Source organism: Ursus maritimus, unplaced genomic scaffold (genome assembly GCF_017311325.1).
Source record: "Ursus maritimus isolate PB19 unplaced genomic scaffold, ASM1731132v1 scaffold_2, whole genome shotgun sequence".
NCBI lineage: Eukaryota > Metazoa > Chordata > Mammalia > Carnivora > Ursidae > Ursus > Ursus maritimus.
In genome coordinates this window covers 85,074,888-85,093,061 of record NW_024424452.1, presented here as the reverse complement: position 1 = coordinate 85,093,061, position 18,174 = coordinate 85,074,888, and the positions used below count along the sequence as shown (strand labels likewise).

The window sequence follows — 18,174 nt, the reverse complement described above, 5'->3', positions numbered from 1 at the left end:
AATGATCCAGGCCACTTCTTTGTTTCTCCCTGAAATACGGCTTTTGAAACCTTCTATTGTTTCAAACAACTTTTCTGCTATCTTTTGAGAGAAGGAGAAGATTAGGTCTGTTTCTTCTGGTCGGATACTCTCCCCACATCTCTACCTGGACCCATCAGAAATCCAAGGACAGAGCACACGACCAAAGCTCCTACTAGTGGTGACACCCAACTGGTTAATAGAGTTAGAATTTATAGTTGAAGCTCAAGGACAGCAACCTCTGGGGAGGGGAGGGGAGGGCAGCAGTGGACAGGAGGGGACTTCAAAGCACATTTACATAACACTTTACACAATAGCTAACAGTAGGATCCAACAATAATCCCACCTTACAGATGAGGAAACTGAGAGCCCCAGGCCAAGGTCACGGAGAATAAGGGGTAGAGCCGGGATTCTGATCTCAGCAGTCTGGCTTCAGAGTCTGTACTTGTAACTTCCATGCTGAGAACCTCTTCCCTCCCCCAGCAACCCTGGTCACCATGACTAGAACCCTCCAAGAGAATGCTCGTTCTCCAGTGTCTCCCTACCACCCTGCTTCATTTAGCCAGAATGTGTTTCTTGGAGTTAAAAAACCCAACTGCTGTTGGTAAAATGGGAATAATAACGGTACCAGTTTCAAATGGTTTTATAAATTCTAAGCCCATGGCAAACATCCAGTAAGTGAGCATTATTATTATAAAAGCTAGAAAATACCGGCTAAAGATGTCTCTGGCATCATCGGTCTAGAATTCTCCATTACTGTTTTCCCAGTACAAATACAAACAGGTTGTTCATCCTTGTAGTTCTGTATCTCACTCCGAATTTCAAATTAAGACATTTCAGTTCAGTCACTTGGGTGGAAAGAGAACCATTTCTGCCGTCCCCACAAAGAAAGCTTGGGAACCTTTGGGTCAGACCCACAAGAGGGCCCACCAGGCAAAAGATCTGTATCTTGGTCTCACCAGTTGAGCTTTGCCCACACACATTAATTCAGATGAATAACAGAACAAAAGAAAGTACACAGTGTATTCTTTCATTAATGGGTTTATTCATCAGGAAAGGAAGCGAAGAATAAACACTGCCAATGAGAATAGCCAGTGTGCAGGGAATTAAAAGACACTTTTGCTTGAACGTGCTAGAAGTTTAAATAACAAATAATAAATTATCTAAGTCAGTAGCTTTTAAAGCGTGTTCAGTGGAGCCCTGGAGTTTCACAAAGGCACCTCGAGGGCAGGGCTGAAGTTAGTCATCGTCCCACTGACTGAATGTTAACTGGCGGAGGAATGGATGTGCCAAGGCTCTGAAGCAGGGGAATGACTTTGAAACAGTTGCTCCAGAACCTAAGAGGTCCTCAATCCTGAATATGTGTGACCTTGGTCAGGTCACTTCCCACTTCTGGTTTCTGTTTTCTTCTCTGTCCAACAAGGACAATCGGTGATGGAAAGGAAACGGAATTATTTTGGCTCTAAAACTCTGAGATCATTGCGTGACTTGTGTTCCTGACAATGTCTGCTTCCAACAAAAAATAGTGTAGGATTATCTTTGTACCAGTCTTCAAAGCCGGTACATCTTTGACATTTCTCAGTGATCGCAAATTCTAGCTCTTTCATTTGTCAATTTGTTCAAAACCAGGTTTTTTTTGTTTTTTTTTTCACTCCATAAGTGTTTAGTGAGTGCCCTTCAAGAGCAAGGTACTGGTCTAGGTGAGGAGATGAATAGGGCCAAACTTTTCCGTTTTCTCCAGGGGCTCCCAGTCCAGTGATGAGCTAGGTAAACCCACTCGTGTCTTTTTTTGGATGGTTTATAGATGTCTCCTAGATCTGGCCCTTCTGACTAGGGATGATAATATGTTTGAGCCAAAGATCAGAGAAACCGCTAGTTGCCATAGAAAGAGGGAGACCCACGTTCCTGGCCTTTTGAAGAGTTTCCAGAAAATACCTCTGGCTCAGAGACCATAATGCTTGAGCCTGAAAGCAGCCCATTCTCCTATTCCCACCTCTTTGGTAAGTGCAAAGTACCTTCGATTCTCAGATCCCTTTGGTGGCTGGCTGGTTGGCAGGAGAACATCGCTCGTAAGGCTCTCTGATGCAGTCCTGTTTAGCAACCATATTTCACTCGGTTCAAATGGATCACTGTGCATAGTTAGGAACGGCAGCCTGTGTAGTAAACTGATTTCGATTAATCTGGACTCAAATTCTAGCCCCATCTAACTGGCTCTGTGCCTTTTGGCAAGCCAGTCAACTCCACTGAATCTTATTCTTCCTGATCTGTAAAATGAAATTGCAGACATCTCATGAGGTTGTCGTATGGGTAAGGACGCACCGATACAGAGTGCCCAGGATCTGTTTATGCCTGGTGAGGACTCAAAGATTGGCGGCTCTTTTTATGATCAGTTCTGCGAAGAGGGCGTGAGTCACCACACTGCCTGTGAATGGAGAGCTCACTGGACCAGTCCTCTTAGATCATTGCTGGAAATTGAAGGAATCACTGTAGGGCTGAGCAGAGGCTTACAGATGTAACCTGGGTGGGAGTCAGGGAAGCCCAGAACCACAGAAGGAAGACATTGGGGTGAAGCTGAGTCAGTAGTCTGGCCAGATCAGTTGACAGAGCGGAGATCTGAACTGGCTTCAGAAAAGGAACTTTCATGGCCTCACATCAAAGAAGATGTCAATGGCTGACATTAGAATTATAGGAAGGTGAATGGATGAGGCTTCCCCCCCCCTCATTGACCTGCTTGATTAAACCAGTGCTCTCTGTTTGGAAAGCCGCATCATCACCATCTGGAACATTAAGCCAGAAAATCTCAACAGCTGGAGGAGGCCTTTGGTGTACAGAAGAAATCCTGAACTGGAGCTTGGCGAATAGTGCCTGGAAAACGGAGGAGTCTTCTTCCCACACTGACATTAGGAGGTTAAGATCTGCCAGCTCAGAGGTTGTCACATCTATTTCAACCTGTACGACATTGAAGATGAAATTTCACCTCGTTTACTTGGCTTTTCTCGAACATCAGACCGTAGAGCCGCACCGAACCCACACTCTTCCATAGCAGGTTTGCCGGCACTGACTCTTCGGGGGTTTCAGAGTATTTGCCAACTTTCTCCTCGAAATAATCTTTTCTTCTGGTTTTTGGAACACTGCTCTGCCCTCATTTTCCTCCTCCCTCTCCACCTGCCCTTTTCCTTTCCGTTTTATACAAGCCCTTCCTCCCATTGCCTTGAACGCCTTCGGCCTCCGGGCCGTCTCAGATGCGCTCCTCTGCTCCCTCTTCCACAGATGACTCCTGATCAAGCTTTTGAGTGAAGGAGAAAAGCTTTCCCCTTCTTCCCCTTTGGGTTCTTTGGCTCGTCTAGTAACTAAACTGACGTAAGACAGATTAACAAGAGAAAAGCAAATTTAATTTTGTATGTACGGGAGCCCATAAAAACATGATTCAAAGAAGTGACCGCTTAAAGCAGGCAGCTTCGTTAAACTTTTTAGATAAGGAAGTAATAATACATGTGCGAGGAATTAGCAAGACAAAAGAGCTTGGCCTTTGTGTAGCAAATTAGGGAACAAGTAACAAGGTTTGTTCAACAGCCCTCTCTGCGCTAAATTCCCTCCCTCTGGTGATAAGGATGCCCCTAGCCTCCTGGGACAGGGAGGGTACCTTTCACAGGACAGATTTATTTCCTCTTTGCAGGGGGACAAAGGAAGTTCAGAGTGTCCTTTTCGCATTGGCTGTTTCTAAAGTAACTTTAATTCAAAATAATTTGCCAAAGTGGCGTATTTTGGGACGGCGTACTGTGCTGTCCTTCCTTGCGTAGGTCCGTGAGAGCTCTAGGGCGCGTCAGGGACTTGTTGACGTGTGCACAAGCACCGGATCGTGGGTTCCCGGGTGATAATTTTCTTTCTCCCTTTTATCCTCTAGCTGACCTAGGCCGGTTGTATTCTTAAATCCTACTGCTCGATTTGGAAACTTACGAAAACACAAAGTTATAAGTAAAGAAATAGAAATCACCTGTAATCCAGAGATAACCACTGTTAATATTTTGGTTTATTTAAAAGAGAATTCTTTCACTATGCTGATTTCCATCACTATCCTCTCACCGTCGTCTTTCTTCATAAACTCATTATCATATTTACTACTTTATTTCCTGTCTTCTTTGCTATGTGTTGCCCACTGCCCCAGACAATGCCTAGCACACAGGAGGGGTTCAGTCTGTTGAATAAATGAGTCTCTCTTTACATATGCAAGAGTTGAGATTGTATGTATACAATCATAGATTTTTCTTCGTTTAGCATTATACTCTCTTCTTGCCACTGACTCAAGCATTTCTCCATCATCTGGGATGACAAGAGCATTCTTTTATGAATTAAGAGAATCCCCAAGGGTCTATCAGTGGCCTCCCATTTACTTCTTCACTGAAGATTAACACTACAGACCTCCAGGCTTATTAGAGTAAATCAAGAGCAAAGCTTTGGGAATTACAAACTTTACTAGCAGGTAGATGCTGACACTATTCTCAACCCTTACAATAGTTTCTCTTAGTAGAGAGAACTCTTACGTTTGCTTTACCCAAGAAAGGCAACCTCCCCTTTGAAATCTTCCAAGAGATGCTATTAGATCCTTTGAATTCTTCCTGAAATAGTGGTGCATTGTCCTCGGAGAATGGAGGCATGCTGACACCAGAATTAATGTCCAGAGAACCGGAGAATGGATGCTACCATTTCTAAACTTCAGTCTCAAATGGGGAGAAAGCTGTCGGGTGGGAAGGTAGTGGCTGAGCAAAAGGAGAGCGGAATCTGTAATGGGCGTGTGAGAAGGGGTAAGGACAGAGAAAGGGAGAAGGTACACTGTAAGGAGCATGGGCTCGGGAGCTAGAGCAGGGCTCCCATCCCATTGCCCAGTCACCAAATGTGCGACTTTGAGTGACATGCTTAGAACTTCAGGGCTCAATGTACTCATCTTTAAAGAAAGCAATTACCAATAGATAATAGTGATTACGATTAGGCCTTTCAAGATGTCTGTGCTCAGAAACTCTGGAACATTACAGATGAAAAGCACAGTATCTCGGTATCTGAAAGTGGCTGCTAAAAGGAGGTGGTCTCACTGGAATGAACAGGAGAGGTCCAGGTTACTTTGGACGACGATTATCAAAACTCATTTTATTAAGTAAACTCGAAACATAAACATGTTACCAATACTGACACTGTAAATTATTAACTCTTATCTGCTCTGAGGGTCCTTGGCACTGTCTGAGTTGTGGAACTCTTCAATGTGTGTTTCCAAACCCTAAGTTGTCCCCAGATTTACTCCCCTGGGGTAAAATGAAAATAAAGAGAAGACAGAGTGGTGAAAAAATTTTTTTAAAAGATACCAAAGTATAAAGATAGGCAAAGTGATGCTAAAAATCCAAATTAAAACTAGACCAGAATATTTACATATTTTATTAAATCTTTACAATCAGTAATTATAATCAAATACACAATTATATACAAGGATTATATACATTTTGCCCAGACTTTTACATCACAGTACATAGTTTCCCTTAGAAATATTGTATACGTTTATCATCAAACAATAAAATCCAACAGTAGTGTTACAGCACCTGTTAGTACAGACATCTTTTTCATAAATTACATCATAAGAAAATATACGGCTGTAAATTGGGCTTTTAAAAATGTCTTTTATAAAATCTGAACATACAATATTTCATTCACAGAATGTTTTTTTTTCTATGTTCTGACTGAAGCCTTGTGCATAAAACGACCGGTTGGAATATTTACTAAATCAGCTCCCCCCCACCCCCCACCTCCAAAATTATAAGCACTATCTGAATTACTTCTGCTGAGCTTCCTTTATGATGAATCTGGCATGGGGTTTGGTGAGAGAACAAATGCTGGTTTTATTGTAAAAAGGGCTATGATGGTAATTTAAATTTTTTAAAAATTCTCAAAATAATTAATTAGAAACTAAAATCAGAGAGCACACAATTTTTCATTTTACTCTCTAATACTGTGAAGAAAAAGGGAAAAGTATAATGTCAAAAACCAATTTGTTCTGAAACAACTGTATTCTTGTTGGAAGCCTACTAAAGGTTAAAAACAAAACAAAACAAAAAAACACACAAAAAAACCACCCACCCAACAAAATATCCCATCCTAAACATATCCAGTAAATTACAATTCTGTCATACCTACAACTTTACGGGAAAATTATTGCAAATTAGGGTGTATCATTTCAACAGACTTTCATAAGCAGAAAAAACTACAGCTATTTTTTTAGTAGGTAAACAAGTTAAGTTTTAAAACTTGAAAATACCTGAATTAAATACTTGCTCTAATATCTAACTTCTCACTTTCAGATAAAATCCTTACTTGATTCCAGGTTTGTAAACATTGTATAAATCCTTCTTAGTCAAACAATTTTATGGCTGTGGTGATCACTTCAGCTCTGTTTCTATGCAGTCAACATTTAACTGAGGTAGACCAGATGTTTCTAAAATTCAGGGTCTCATAGAATCCCCTGAATATTTAAGAAGTACAGAAAATGTCTATCAAAGGTATTTAAAAAATAAAACATAAAAAAAACACCTAATGCTGTTGGAATTTTTTAATGAACTCAAACAACTTCATGGCAGTATGTCGAATAAGAATGTGGAGTTAATGATAACGTTGGGAGTTTACACCTTCTTAACTAGGGAAAAATCAAGTATGATTCCTTCTGGGTGTTAAATATAACTTGTTAAATTTTCCTTCTTTTTTTTTTTTTTTTTTTTTTTTTTTAAGGATTCACTTTTCTAAAAAAGTGAACAAGTCGCTTCTAGCCTTCAATGAATGGCAACATCTCCCCCTACTGGCCAAAGGCAGGGCGAGTAAGCTGGCTCTCCTATACCATGAGATCTTCGCTGGGAAAAAAAAATCATGTTGTTTTGATAACTTAGAAAACTTGGATTTAGACAACAATGGCTCTAAGCTACAAATATAAAATCAAATCAATGTATATAAGGCTTCTGTAATCAAAGTCTTAGAGGAACATCTGCTCCTTTTCTCCAAGCCCCAGTCCTATAAATCAAGGCAAGTCAAGTAATTTAAGCTTCAGCTATTTTGGCAGCTTTGCAATTAATATAAACAAAGCACTACGTCTATCCTTCCATATACTGTATGTACTATAGTTCTATCTTCTTACACCAAATTTCACATGCAGAAAGACTAAAATATCCATTTTAGTGTCAGGTTTAATTAAGGGCCAATAAAGGTCTTATAAGACTACTCTTCCCCACCCTCCCCCTCCCAAAAAGTGAATTCTCTATTAGTTTTATTATTCACTGACCCAATTACATTTAGCTGGAATTTTTGAAAGCAGCTATTCATCCCCTTATAAAGAATATGTTTACCTGGGATCTAAGACATACTGTACATGAATATACATAACTACAATACAGCACTGCTCTTCTTTCAACAGCTCCATATACAGTTTAAGTTCATCAGTACCTCAAAACTGTGTTTTAAGAAAAGATTATTACGTAATGTCACGGTAAAGAGAAAAATTAAGTCTCACAAATATTCCTTTAGAAGTGATTTAGTAAGTTTTAAAAAAATAAATAAAATGAATAAAACCATGATTTCAACTACAGGGCTGTCTACAGGATATCAACAACAGTTTTTAAAACTTAAATGTGGCCAGCACCAGACTGCCACCAAAACAAAGAAGGAAGATAAATTCTCATTAAGCTATATGGCTATATGTTAGTTTCTACTGTGTAAGTTTCTTACACAGGTTACCATAGATTAATTTTCAAGTCTGTAACAGAAGGAATATCTGCTAAAAAAAAAAAAAAAAAAAAAAAAAAAAAGTTAAAAAAAAAAACACCTTAAAAACCATGATTCAACAGAAAATGTGACAGACTCCTTAGGTGCATCTTTAGAAACCATAGTTTCAAAGAAAAAAAAAAAACAGTAGTTTCCCTAGGATTTTTAGATTACTACCACAGTTTTATTATGGCTCCCTAAGATAGAAAAATGGAACAAAATGTATTCAACCATTGGCGATATGGCCCTTGTGGTTCAAATTGCATACTAAACGTGGGATGGAGTAAGGCTGATGGCTAGAGGTAATCCCCTCTAAGAGAAATGAACTGGAGAAGATTTCTAATTTACCCGACAAGGACAGAACTTTAAGTTCCGTTTCAGAGTAATCACAGCTTTCCCTACGGAAGGCCCAATGGCAAGTTCATATTACATTAGAGTTTCTCCCTTGTTCCATCTTTCTTAAGTATTAAGTAACCAATTTCCATAATATATTATGTGACCTTTACACCTGGTCCCAATGATTAACCTTTACACAGAGAACTCACTGAGAAAGTACACTGGCTTCACCTTTGGTTTAAACGAAAAGGACATTGTTAAGAGAGAAAAAATCAAGTCATCTTGATCATTTGTTAGACAATGAAGTGACGAGCAAAGGCTGTTTTCACCATAAATGCATTTGCTTCAGAACCACTTAGGTCACTTTGAGGGTTTTGTGAAGGCAGCATAACCAGAATGCCCACAACACTCATACGTCTTTTCCCAAAAGAGCCTCTAACCCCAAAACCAAGAAAGCCGAGCTTCCTTTAATTAGAAAGCTATACAAATTCCTATTCTCCACTCCACCATTAACTGAATATGTCTGTCTATCCAGAGACTGCAGAAATCTGGTTCTTACGAATGCCCAGCAACCTTTTCCTGGCCTGAGGCGCTGCAGGGTGGTGCGACGCTGTCACAGGGTGGGGATCAGGGTGGGGGAGGGGCTGTGAGTTTCCATTTCCAATGGGACAGTTTTAAGCAAGGTCGATTCTAACACGGCATGCTCCAGATGCCTATGGTAACCACCTCAGTCAGAACGTGGTTGCTCGTCACCATACTTAACGACTCCCATTAGAGAGCCTATTAGTATCCGGGTGTCTGTGAACCACGGTTTGCCTTTTCTTTTTAAATACCTACCACCAGATTCTTCAGTGAGTCATAGTTCATCTTTCTCCATCATTTCAAATGCTTCTATATCTTCATTCCAGTCTGCTAATATGGAGTCTATAGGCTGGACCTTTTTACCCCAGCTAACATTAGGATTGGAATCTTCCTCAGTTTCTGATTGTTCTTGAAGTTGGTTATCTAAATCTGTACATTCACCATCAAGACTTGTAGTCTCATGGTTTTCCGTGGGGTTAGAATTCTGTTCAGAAGCAGAAACACTTGCAGCATTGTCCATATCTGCTGGAGATGATTCTGGTTCTGAGTTTAGAGAACTTTCCTCAGGAGACTCTTGATCAACCAAATCAACCTCCTGAGAACTTGATGTAATCTGTTCAGCACTCTGATTCTGAGAATCATTTTCGGAGGATGGTTGTTCTTCATTTTCCATTTCAGGATCTGTATATGAAAGAAACAAGCTTCATGCTACTTTCCCACTCAAAATATTTACTATTGCAGTTTTAAGAGCATACTGGTTTTTGCAATAAAATGAAGAAATAAAAGAGAAAGAAAAGCATTTTAATGAAGAACAGTGAACATTAACATTGAAGAGTAAAAGTACTGCCTTCGAATAAGAATGTAATCCCATTTTTCCTGTATATGCATTTTGTAAAATGTGACAGTACGAAATAAATATTCTTCCAAACTGAAAGGAATGACTCTAATAACTGTAAGACTGCCTTCAGTGGGGATTAGTAAATGCCTAGAAATACACTAAATAATATTATTAAAGTACATATAAATTTGCACTATATTTCTAAAATTATTAGATATCTAAATTCAGGAAGGCTTGTAAATGAAACAGAACATATGAAATAGAATAAATTTTAAACAGCACTTCTATGTTTTAAGATAATATTCTTTTGAAAAATGAAATTCCACTCAGTAAGCCACGATAATATTGATAATACAAAATTATGGATGAGTTGAGGGTATTAATGTGGTTAGATAAAATATCTTCATAAAGACAAGCAAGAACTGAGATTATTTACAAAACTTGTATCTCATTACTGTAGGTCTGTGACTTGTAAGATATCATTTTAAAATTCACTGGAAGGCTGAAGAGCAGACTAACCCTCCTGTACTGAATATAAACCACTAGAGGCAGTCTATTTAGTGCCCCTACAAGACAGCATGTAAATCACACGGACGTCCCTGCCGTGTCCTCCCAGTCTCTGGTGGCAGTCAGCAAACAGGCCCCGAGTGTTCTCTCTCTGTGTGCAAGCACTTTGCAAGATGCTAGAGATAAAATGGGGCAAAAACCAAACACCAGACCTGCCCTAATGGATCTTTTAGTCCAGTTGGGGAAAACTTTTACAAATAATCAGACAAGTAAATGGAAAACTCTGTAACATGTTTTACGTTGCTAGCAAAGCCTACAGGGAATAGGAAAGAATAAGGAGAGTGGAGGGTTTCCTTCAGAAAGTGACACTTGAGCTGAGATTTAGCGTTAATGAGTCAAAGAAGGAAGGGAAGATGGACATATTATAAAACCAGAAAAACTAAAGGAAACAGGCACGCAGGAAGGCACAGGCAGGTGCGTTTAAGTACACGCTGATGAAGTAGGGTTACTCGGGAAGCTTAAGTTCTTGGGGGCTGGGGGAGTCCCCACACACTCTCTCTTCTAAGCGAGAGTACAGGTGTACTTTAATTCAACAATTAGAAAAACCATGGTGGGGACCAAAGAAGAGAAAGCAGGAGCTGGCCGCTCATTTATACTAGGGCTACCTTAAGTTCAAGGGAAAACAAAAAGAAAAACCTTCAGGTTTTTTTCTAGATTGCATTAATCTGGTTTAGAAGAATAGGGAAAAGTGTAATACTGCCTCATCTAGTAATAAAAATTGTGCTTTTGGCAAAAAATTACCCTAGGGATACATATTATGCAATATATTTTGGCAATCTAGCTAATACAATAGTATAAGAAAAAAGAAGAGCCAGTGTAAATATAGGAAAAGAACAGATCAAATTCTATTTTTAGACTGTGTTGTATACTTAAACTCAAAGCAACTCTTAATTTTTAAAAAATACCATTAAGATAATAAAAAAACCTTGATAAGGAGGGTAACAATAAGATAAATAGGCAAATAACCTCTCTATAGTAACAACTGGTTAGAAATAAAATTAAGTACCCTTTTCATAATAAAAATAAAAACTGTAAAACGATTAAATTTATTATGAAAGGTATGAGACCTACATTACTTAATACCATAACATTTTAATGAAAACATAAAACAAGATCTGATTACATTTACAGGTAAGTGTATGTTCCTGGATGGAATGTTCTTAATATTTAACAAAAACTTCTTATTTATATGTAAAGCATACAACTATACAATTCCAAAATGAACCCCATTTCTAGTTTCTTTTTTCTTTTGGGACCAGATAGAACTATTTGGAAGTTCTTATGGAAGAATATACATTGAAGACAAGTCAAGAAATTTTGAAAAGAATTAGTGAGAAGAGAGTTGCCTTCTCAGGTATCAAAGTACATTCAAAATAGTGAACTTTTATTATTGGCATAGGAGTAAACAAACAGATTAGTGGAAAAGAAGAGCAAGTCTGGAAACAGGAAATCTGTAACACTATCTGATAGCCAAGAGGCAGCAAGGAGGGAAGCGAAGATGGTAGAGGGAGAAGCAGGAAAGGCAAGGAAGGAGTCAGGGTCCGTCACACTGCTTCACAGCTGTGCCACGGTGCGGGTCAGCACCCAGTACGGAGCACCCGAGTTCTCGAAGCGTTCACAACTACATCACTAAATTCAGGAACGGTGTATCGGAAACACAGGGAGCGAAAAAAGAGTGAAGAAAATCTCAAGATATAAAGACAAGAAATTATTAAGTTTTAATAATAAAAGGACAAGGGAGCCTTGGCAAAGATTTAAGAGACTGGATGTTCTACCATCATTCACGCATCTGTACGGCCAGCATTTGCTGAAAGCAAGGATTACAGAGATGAGAGCAGGTAAAGAAGCAGGATGTAATATGAATGTCAAAGTAGAACTATATTAAAAAGATCCCTGGGGCACCTGGGTGGCGCAGTTAAGCGTCCGACTCTTGGTTTCAGCTCAGGTCACGATCTCAGTGTTGTGAGATTGAGCCCCATGTCGGGCTCTGCACTCAGCACGGAGTCTGCTTAAGACTCTCTCTCCCTCTTCCCCTTCCCCTGCTCGCTCTCTAAAATAAATAAATAAATCTTAAAAAAAAAAAAAAAAAAAGACACCCTTACATTTAACCTATGAGAATAAGAGAAAATTCCATTAAAAAGGTGGTATTTAAACTGGGTATGCAGGATGGCTAAATGTCCTCAAAGAGGAAATGGGCCATGGGAATGTGGAGAGGGATGGATAAGCATTTCAGAAAAGGGAAGAGATGTGCAAATGCAAAGATGCATGAGAAAACATGCCAGTTTGTAGAAGGGGTGCAGAAGGGTTGTAGAAGGGTGAGTATCAATTCGGCTTAACAAGAATGTTTCAGATGCTCCTTTCTAGGCAAAGAGGTCTTCTGCATACACATTAAATTTTGCAGTTCAACTTTGGGGCAGATTCACCCCAATCGAGTTCAATGGGGGATAGTCTTAGGAAAAGTAACACTGCTAGACTTAAATCTGGAGCAGTTCGAACCACGGGACCTTTCTTTTCTTTCCCCCATTTTCTCTGTCCGCCTCTTTATCAGGTAGATATAAGTACAGGAGTAGCCCTGAAAACATGAGTGTACAGCTCTCAAGGCACCACTGCCTGCACTGTAACGCACAAGCATGAGAACGTGTGGCACCTTGAAAATGCTGCTTCTTTTCCCCTTGAAAATACTGAGTAAAGGAATTTGATTCTCACTTATAAGCTGTTTCAATTTGGATCTAAATGTAACAGCACAGTGTCATTTGTTGGTGAGCACAGGGTTGGAATAATTCTTATCTTCTGGAAAGATGCAACATATGAGAGACATGGTATTAAAACTTCCGTGGATAGCACAACTTCTAGAAGTACGACTGGTCTGACCCGAGGAAGCAATATTTCCACTTGATAAATTACAAATGCTTTACTTCTGAAGAATATGTAAGAAGATACCCAAATATTTTTGCTAGCAGATAGGACTATGACAGATATTTCTGTATTAATGACTGGGACTTCTCATCAGAATAAGAAAGTGAGAGTGGGAGTAGGGGCTTGTTCTGGGGTTTCTATTTTCTCCACCAACATGTGGAAAGAATTGCTCAATCAAAACTGTGTGACTCTATAAAGGAAGTATGTATATGTGAAATAAGATTTTTAAAGAGCAATCTGGAGGACATGTTACTGTTCGATTTTAAGGGTGCTAATTATTGGGGGTTACTTATATAATCCTACCTAGTACCCTTGATGGTACAATATGGTTCGTATATAGCTTCACATATAAATCACAGCATATGATTAAAAAAAAAAAAAAGAGGTGCCTTCTTAGCGTTGTTCAGTGCTTCTTAAAGTGTTGCTGAGTGTAATTACCTGGGATGCTTGTTTACAATTTCAGATTCTGGTCCCCTGCCTTCAGAGAATCTGATTCAATATTCTGGAGTAAGACTCAGGAATCTACACTTGTAACAAAATCATCAGCATCAGCTGATACTGAAGAGAAACACTGAGGCATGCAGTAATGGCACCGGACAAATTAATGACAATGCTACAGACATCAACTTCTTAGGGTATTTTCCTAAGTGAATAAGGTAGTTGATTTAATAAAACTATTATTGAGTTTCTGTTACACTGATAATTTTGTTACATTGATTTTGTTAATACAGTTGTACAGTTCCTGAAAGAGCTACATAAAAAGGGGAATTTTTAAAGACTTTTTGCCAAAAGATCACTCTGTAACACATCACAGTTCACTAACCTTAGAAACCAGCAAAACTTAAAAAAAAAGTCTCATTTACATAAAGCCCTTTTACTGCAAAGTCCTTAAAAGAATATTGTTAGATAATATTTTTTGTACAGTAATCCCCCCCCCCTTTCCCACGGTTTCCCTTTCTGATGTTTCAGTTACCCTCTGTCAACCGTGGTCAGGAAACAGATGAGCCCCCACCTCCCGACATAGCATCAGAAGGTCAACAGCAGCCTAACACTAGGTCACAGTGCCTGTCATTCGCCTCACTTCATCTCATCACATAGCATTTTATCACCTCCTATCACAAGAACGATAGGTACAAAGGTATTTTAAGACAGACCAGACACATAAGTCTCATTACAGTATATTGCTATAACTGTTCTATTTTGTTATATGCCTAATTTATAAATTAAACTTTATCACCGGGATGTATGCATAGGAAAACATGGTACATACAGAACAGTATACTATCCACAGTGTCCGGCATCTACTGGGGGGTCTTCGACTATATCCCCCGTGGGGGGGGTGGGGAAGAACTACCTCTAGTAGAGTTTATCTTTTTCTCTTATTCTCTTTCTGGTATGAGCAGCACATAGCACATGCTTTACTATGCCCTCGTAGTCCTAATCCCATGCACCCCTACACACATAAGAGTTTTTAAAACAAGCTATTTTAAATACATTATATTCAAATCAAAGTGATCAAAATTTCATGCATGCCAAAACACCTTTGTTAGACTGACTCTTACATGGACCAGTGAATTCATCTATATTATATGGATATGTAATTCATAGGATTTGTTATGACAGGATCAATAAAGAATTATTATTCTGGGACAGCTGACTAGACATGAAAATAATCTAATTACATTAAACCAGATATTATCATGGTATCCACTGAAACAAATTATATATATATACATATATATATATTTGCACATGCGTGTGTGTATATCTACACATACACACATACATATATACATATATAGAACTTAAAGCTTATTAATGCAAGATACTTACTACTATTAATAATGTAGCTTGGAATCATTTTACCTTTTAATATTGCTGCTGAAATTCCAATGGTAGCACGAAACAGGGGGGAAAAAGCAAAGGCATTAAAGAGTCATATGGAATAATAATTTGCCTGTGTTTGATGTGCCTAAATGCATATATGTAGGAAAGAAGATCTGAGCTGAGAAAAAAAGACTCAGGAAAAAAAAAAGTCCGGAACACAGGAAGATTTAAGAAGATTAGAAGTCCTTTCTATTCTGTTCTGTTTTTATGTATACATCCTTACATAAATTCATCCTACTCACTTCATTGCTCTTAAATAGTGGACGCGTCAAAGAAGAATAAAGTAATACAAGAAGACAAAGCACTGATTTGGCTAGTACTAGATTACCGCAAAACTTTTTTTACTGTTTCACTTGGAAGTTATACTGAATTGAATCGGTTTCCTACCTAGCTGTCAAACAAACATCCCCAGGGATTCAACAACCCTGCACAAGCCCCACAGCTTCAGCCATTTACGGGTAATGAGAGAAGTACAGTTCTCTCTCCAGATGCCTCCAGTGGATAAGGAGGACTGCTCCCGTAAGCGGGATGGCAGTCTATGTCTGATGTGTCACTCTCCCTCACTTCTCCTTATCACTAGGCTTCAAACTAAAAAAAGAGTACTAGTAAGACCTTGCATTTATACAATAATTTGGGTTTCATTTGGGTTTCAAACAGCCTTCAAGTTACTAACAAACATTTTGGTCTAGCGAGGACTATATATTGTCATGAGTTAAGGTATGCTACCCTATTTTTCAGACATCAGCCAATTAGCCAGTTGTAACTCTTGTAACTTATAAATCCCTATGTGATAAACTTACAGCTCAGTGGAGAGAACCTGCTAGATTTTTATTGCCTTCACCAAGACAGTGGTCATTTGATAACTGGTGGCCTGCTGAAACCTAACTACTATTATATTGTATACAATACCATTTGATACACTCTTTTTATTCCTTATAAAAGAAATGTAAGATGTAGTACCAGTAGAATTGAATGGTGAACATTTGTGGATGTTTAAATTGGCTCTCTTGATATATTAGCTGTATTTTTTTATCACTGGGCAGAACCAGAGCAAAAATGATAAATGACATATAAAAAATGTAATTCTAAAAACATCCTAAGTCAACAAAGCAAAATAAATGTTTTACAACTTTTATTTCCAAAAGACGAATATTTTTTGAAACCATCTCCTATTTTACCAGCGAACCAAAAATAACTTTTTGTAACTCACTTTTGTTATCAAACTAGTAAAATTAATGCTAAACTGAGTAAAAAACACATGATTTTTTACCCTTACCTCTATCTTTTGCTTTGTCAGAAAGGAGCACTTCCACCTCCTCATATTCCCGGATGGCATCCAATATGATACTTCCTTCTTTACTGAATAAGAACAGCATGGGGATCTTGATGTCATCTGTGTCTTTTCCATCACCTGCCATCTGGAACAGAGGGGCAGTATCACTGCTGCTCCCCTCATTGTCATCTAGCCAGAAAATGAATACAGCAAACATAAAAACATCTGTCCATTAAAAAGATCTATAGACCAATCTTAATACTTTTTCCCTTGTTGGTGGCACTTATTTTATGCATCAAGAATCATAAAAATGAACATACTTTTAGAGCTCACTAATTCTATTCCAGAAATTTATCCTGAGGAAAGAACTCAAAACAAGCAAAATAATCTATGCCTAAAGTAGTTTACTGGAGTGCTATTTATAATTGTGAACAACTGTGAACTATTATAAGCAAATTATAATTAACTACTTGATGGAACACACAGAAACCAGAATATTATTATTACATGAAAAAAGCAGAACACAAAATTCTATGATTATGACTAAAAACTTCCATATGCTTATGAAAAAGCCTAAATAGAAACATTCAAAGACTTGGCTTACAATGATACAACTATGAATGAAATTTCACTGCTAAGATTTCCTTTAATGGCATTTACCAAACTATTAACTGATAGTTCTTGTTTCTATACTGTTCACAAAGAAGAATGATGATCGTGGTTTTTTCCTCTATAATAGAGTTGAGGTGAACACTACTGATCTTTTATACCGGTGGGGTAACTGCTGAACTGCTGAATACTGTTTTACTGGCACATGCCAGATGAAAAGCCTGCCTGTCCCTTCTTGGAGAGCCTTCTCTGATAGGCCCCGCTAAGTGGAGAATACCATGTAGGACCTGCCTCCTTAGCAACAGCTGATCGGACAAAGCATGGCCACCTGGCTCTAGGTCTGGAGGACCCGGAAGTGGCACACAGAAAGGCTATTTCAGTTAGCACTGGGTAGTTATCTAGTAAGGGGACACAGACTCAGGGCTGAGGCTGCAATTTTAAAATGACCGTTTTGGAACTAATGAGCAAAGAGGGAGCAAGCTGGTGAGAAGCTGGAGAATGAAGCAGAACTGCAAAGAGATGCAGGGAAGAGAGTCTAGGAAGACCCAGAGATAAGAGAGAGACAGGAAAAACTCTACTACCTATCATGGTTCCTGATGATTTTTACTCAGCCGAATTTCTTACTCTTGCGTTCAATTAAAATAATCCAGTTCCATGTAGTAAACAAACCTCCCTTCTTAAACCAGCTTAAATCAATTATTGTCTCTTGCAGCCAAATGATTATTCTAAGATAATTTTTACTTTTAGTACTTGCGATAAAAAACAACTAAGCCCTAATTTGCTCATTTATATACAATGAAAACCAGCAAAATCAAACAAAATACTTCATCAGAAACAAAAAAACATAGGAAAAAGAAGTTATAATACAAGACTGTTTCCCTTTAAAAATGAAATTTCCTGAGAGTAAGGATCATTGCCTCTTACTTGTTTACCCACTGAGCTCAGTAGAGGATTCTGCTACTAACAGCTACTGAAGAAAACTTGACTCGACAAAGCTCGCAGAGTACAGAATACCACGAGAATTCGACTTATAGGGAAAATCTAAACTACTTCATATGTGCTCCAGCCTCTATTTTTTATATTTTATATTTTTAAAGTCTTGGTAAAGAAGTGTTCAAAACGATAGTGATGACAAGCTATTAAATTCTTCAATAAAAGAAATCTCCGCATGGAAAATAGCCAAGGATGGAGCGATCATTTAAGCTGAGCAGCAGCAGCCTTTTTCTGTGATTGGTGAGAGTGAATATTTTAGGCTATGTAGTTCTTCTCTACTCCATTACCGTTGCTCGAAGGTAGGCATAGACAAAATTAAACAAACTGGCATGGCTGTGTTCCAATAAAACTTTTATTTACAAAAACA

At 38.5% G+C, this 18,174-nt stretch overlaps 1 protein-coding gene across 1 annotated transcript in view; it reads right to left on the bottom strand.

Moving 5' to 3' along the window:
* Positions 1–5,427: 5,427 nt before the first annotated feature.
* The window catches only part of EDEM3 (ER degradation enhancing alpha-mannosidase like protein 3), a 67,156-nt gene continuing 54,409 nt past the window's right edge, over positions 5,428–18,174 (bottom strand). Inside the window, exons 19-20 of the mRNA XM_040636287.1 lie at positions 16,209–16,394; positions 5,428–9,405 (exon numbers count right to left, since the gene is read on the bottom strand). Coding sequence (XP_040492221.1) covers positions 8,999–9,405; positions 16,209–16,394 — 593 coding nt within the window. The 3' untranslated portion in view covers positions 5,428–8,998. The remainder of the gene's footprint in view (positions 9,406–16,208; positions 16,395–18,174) is intronic.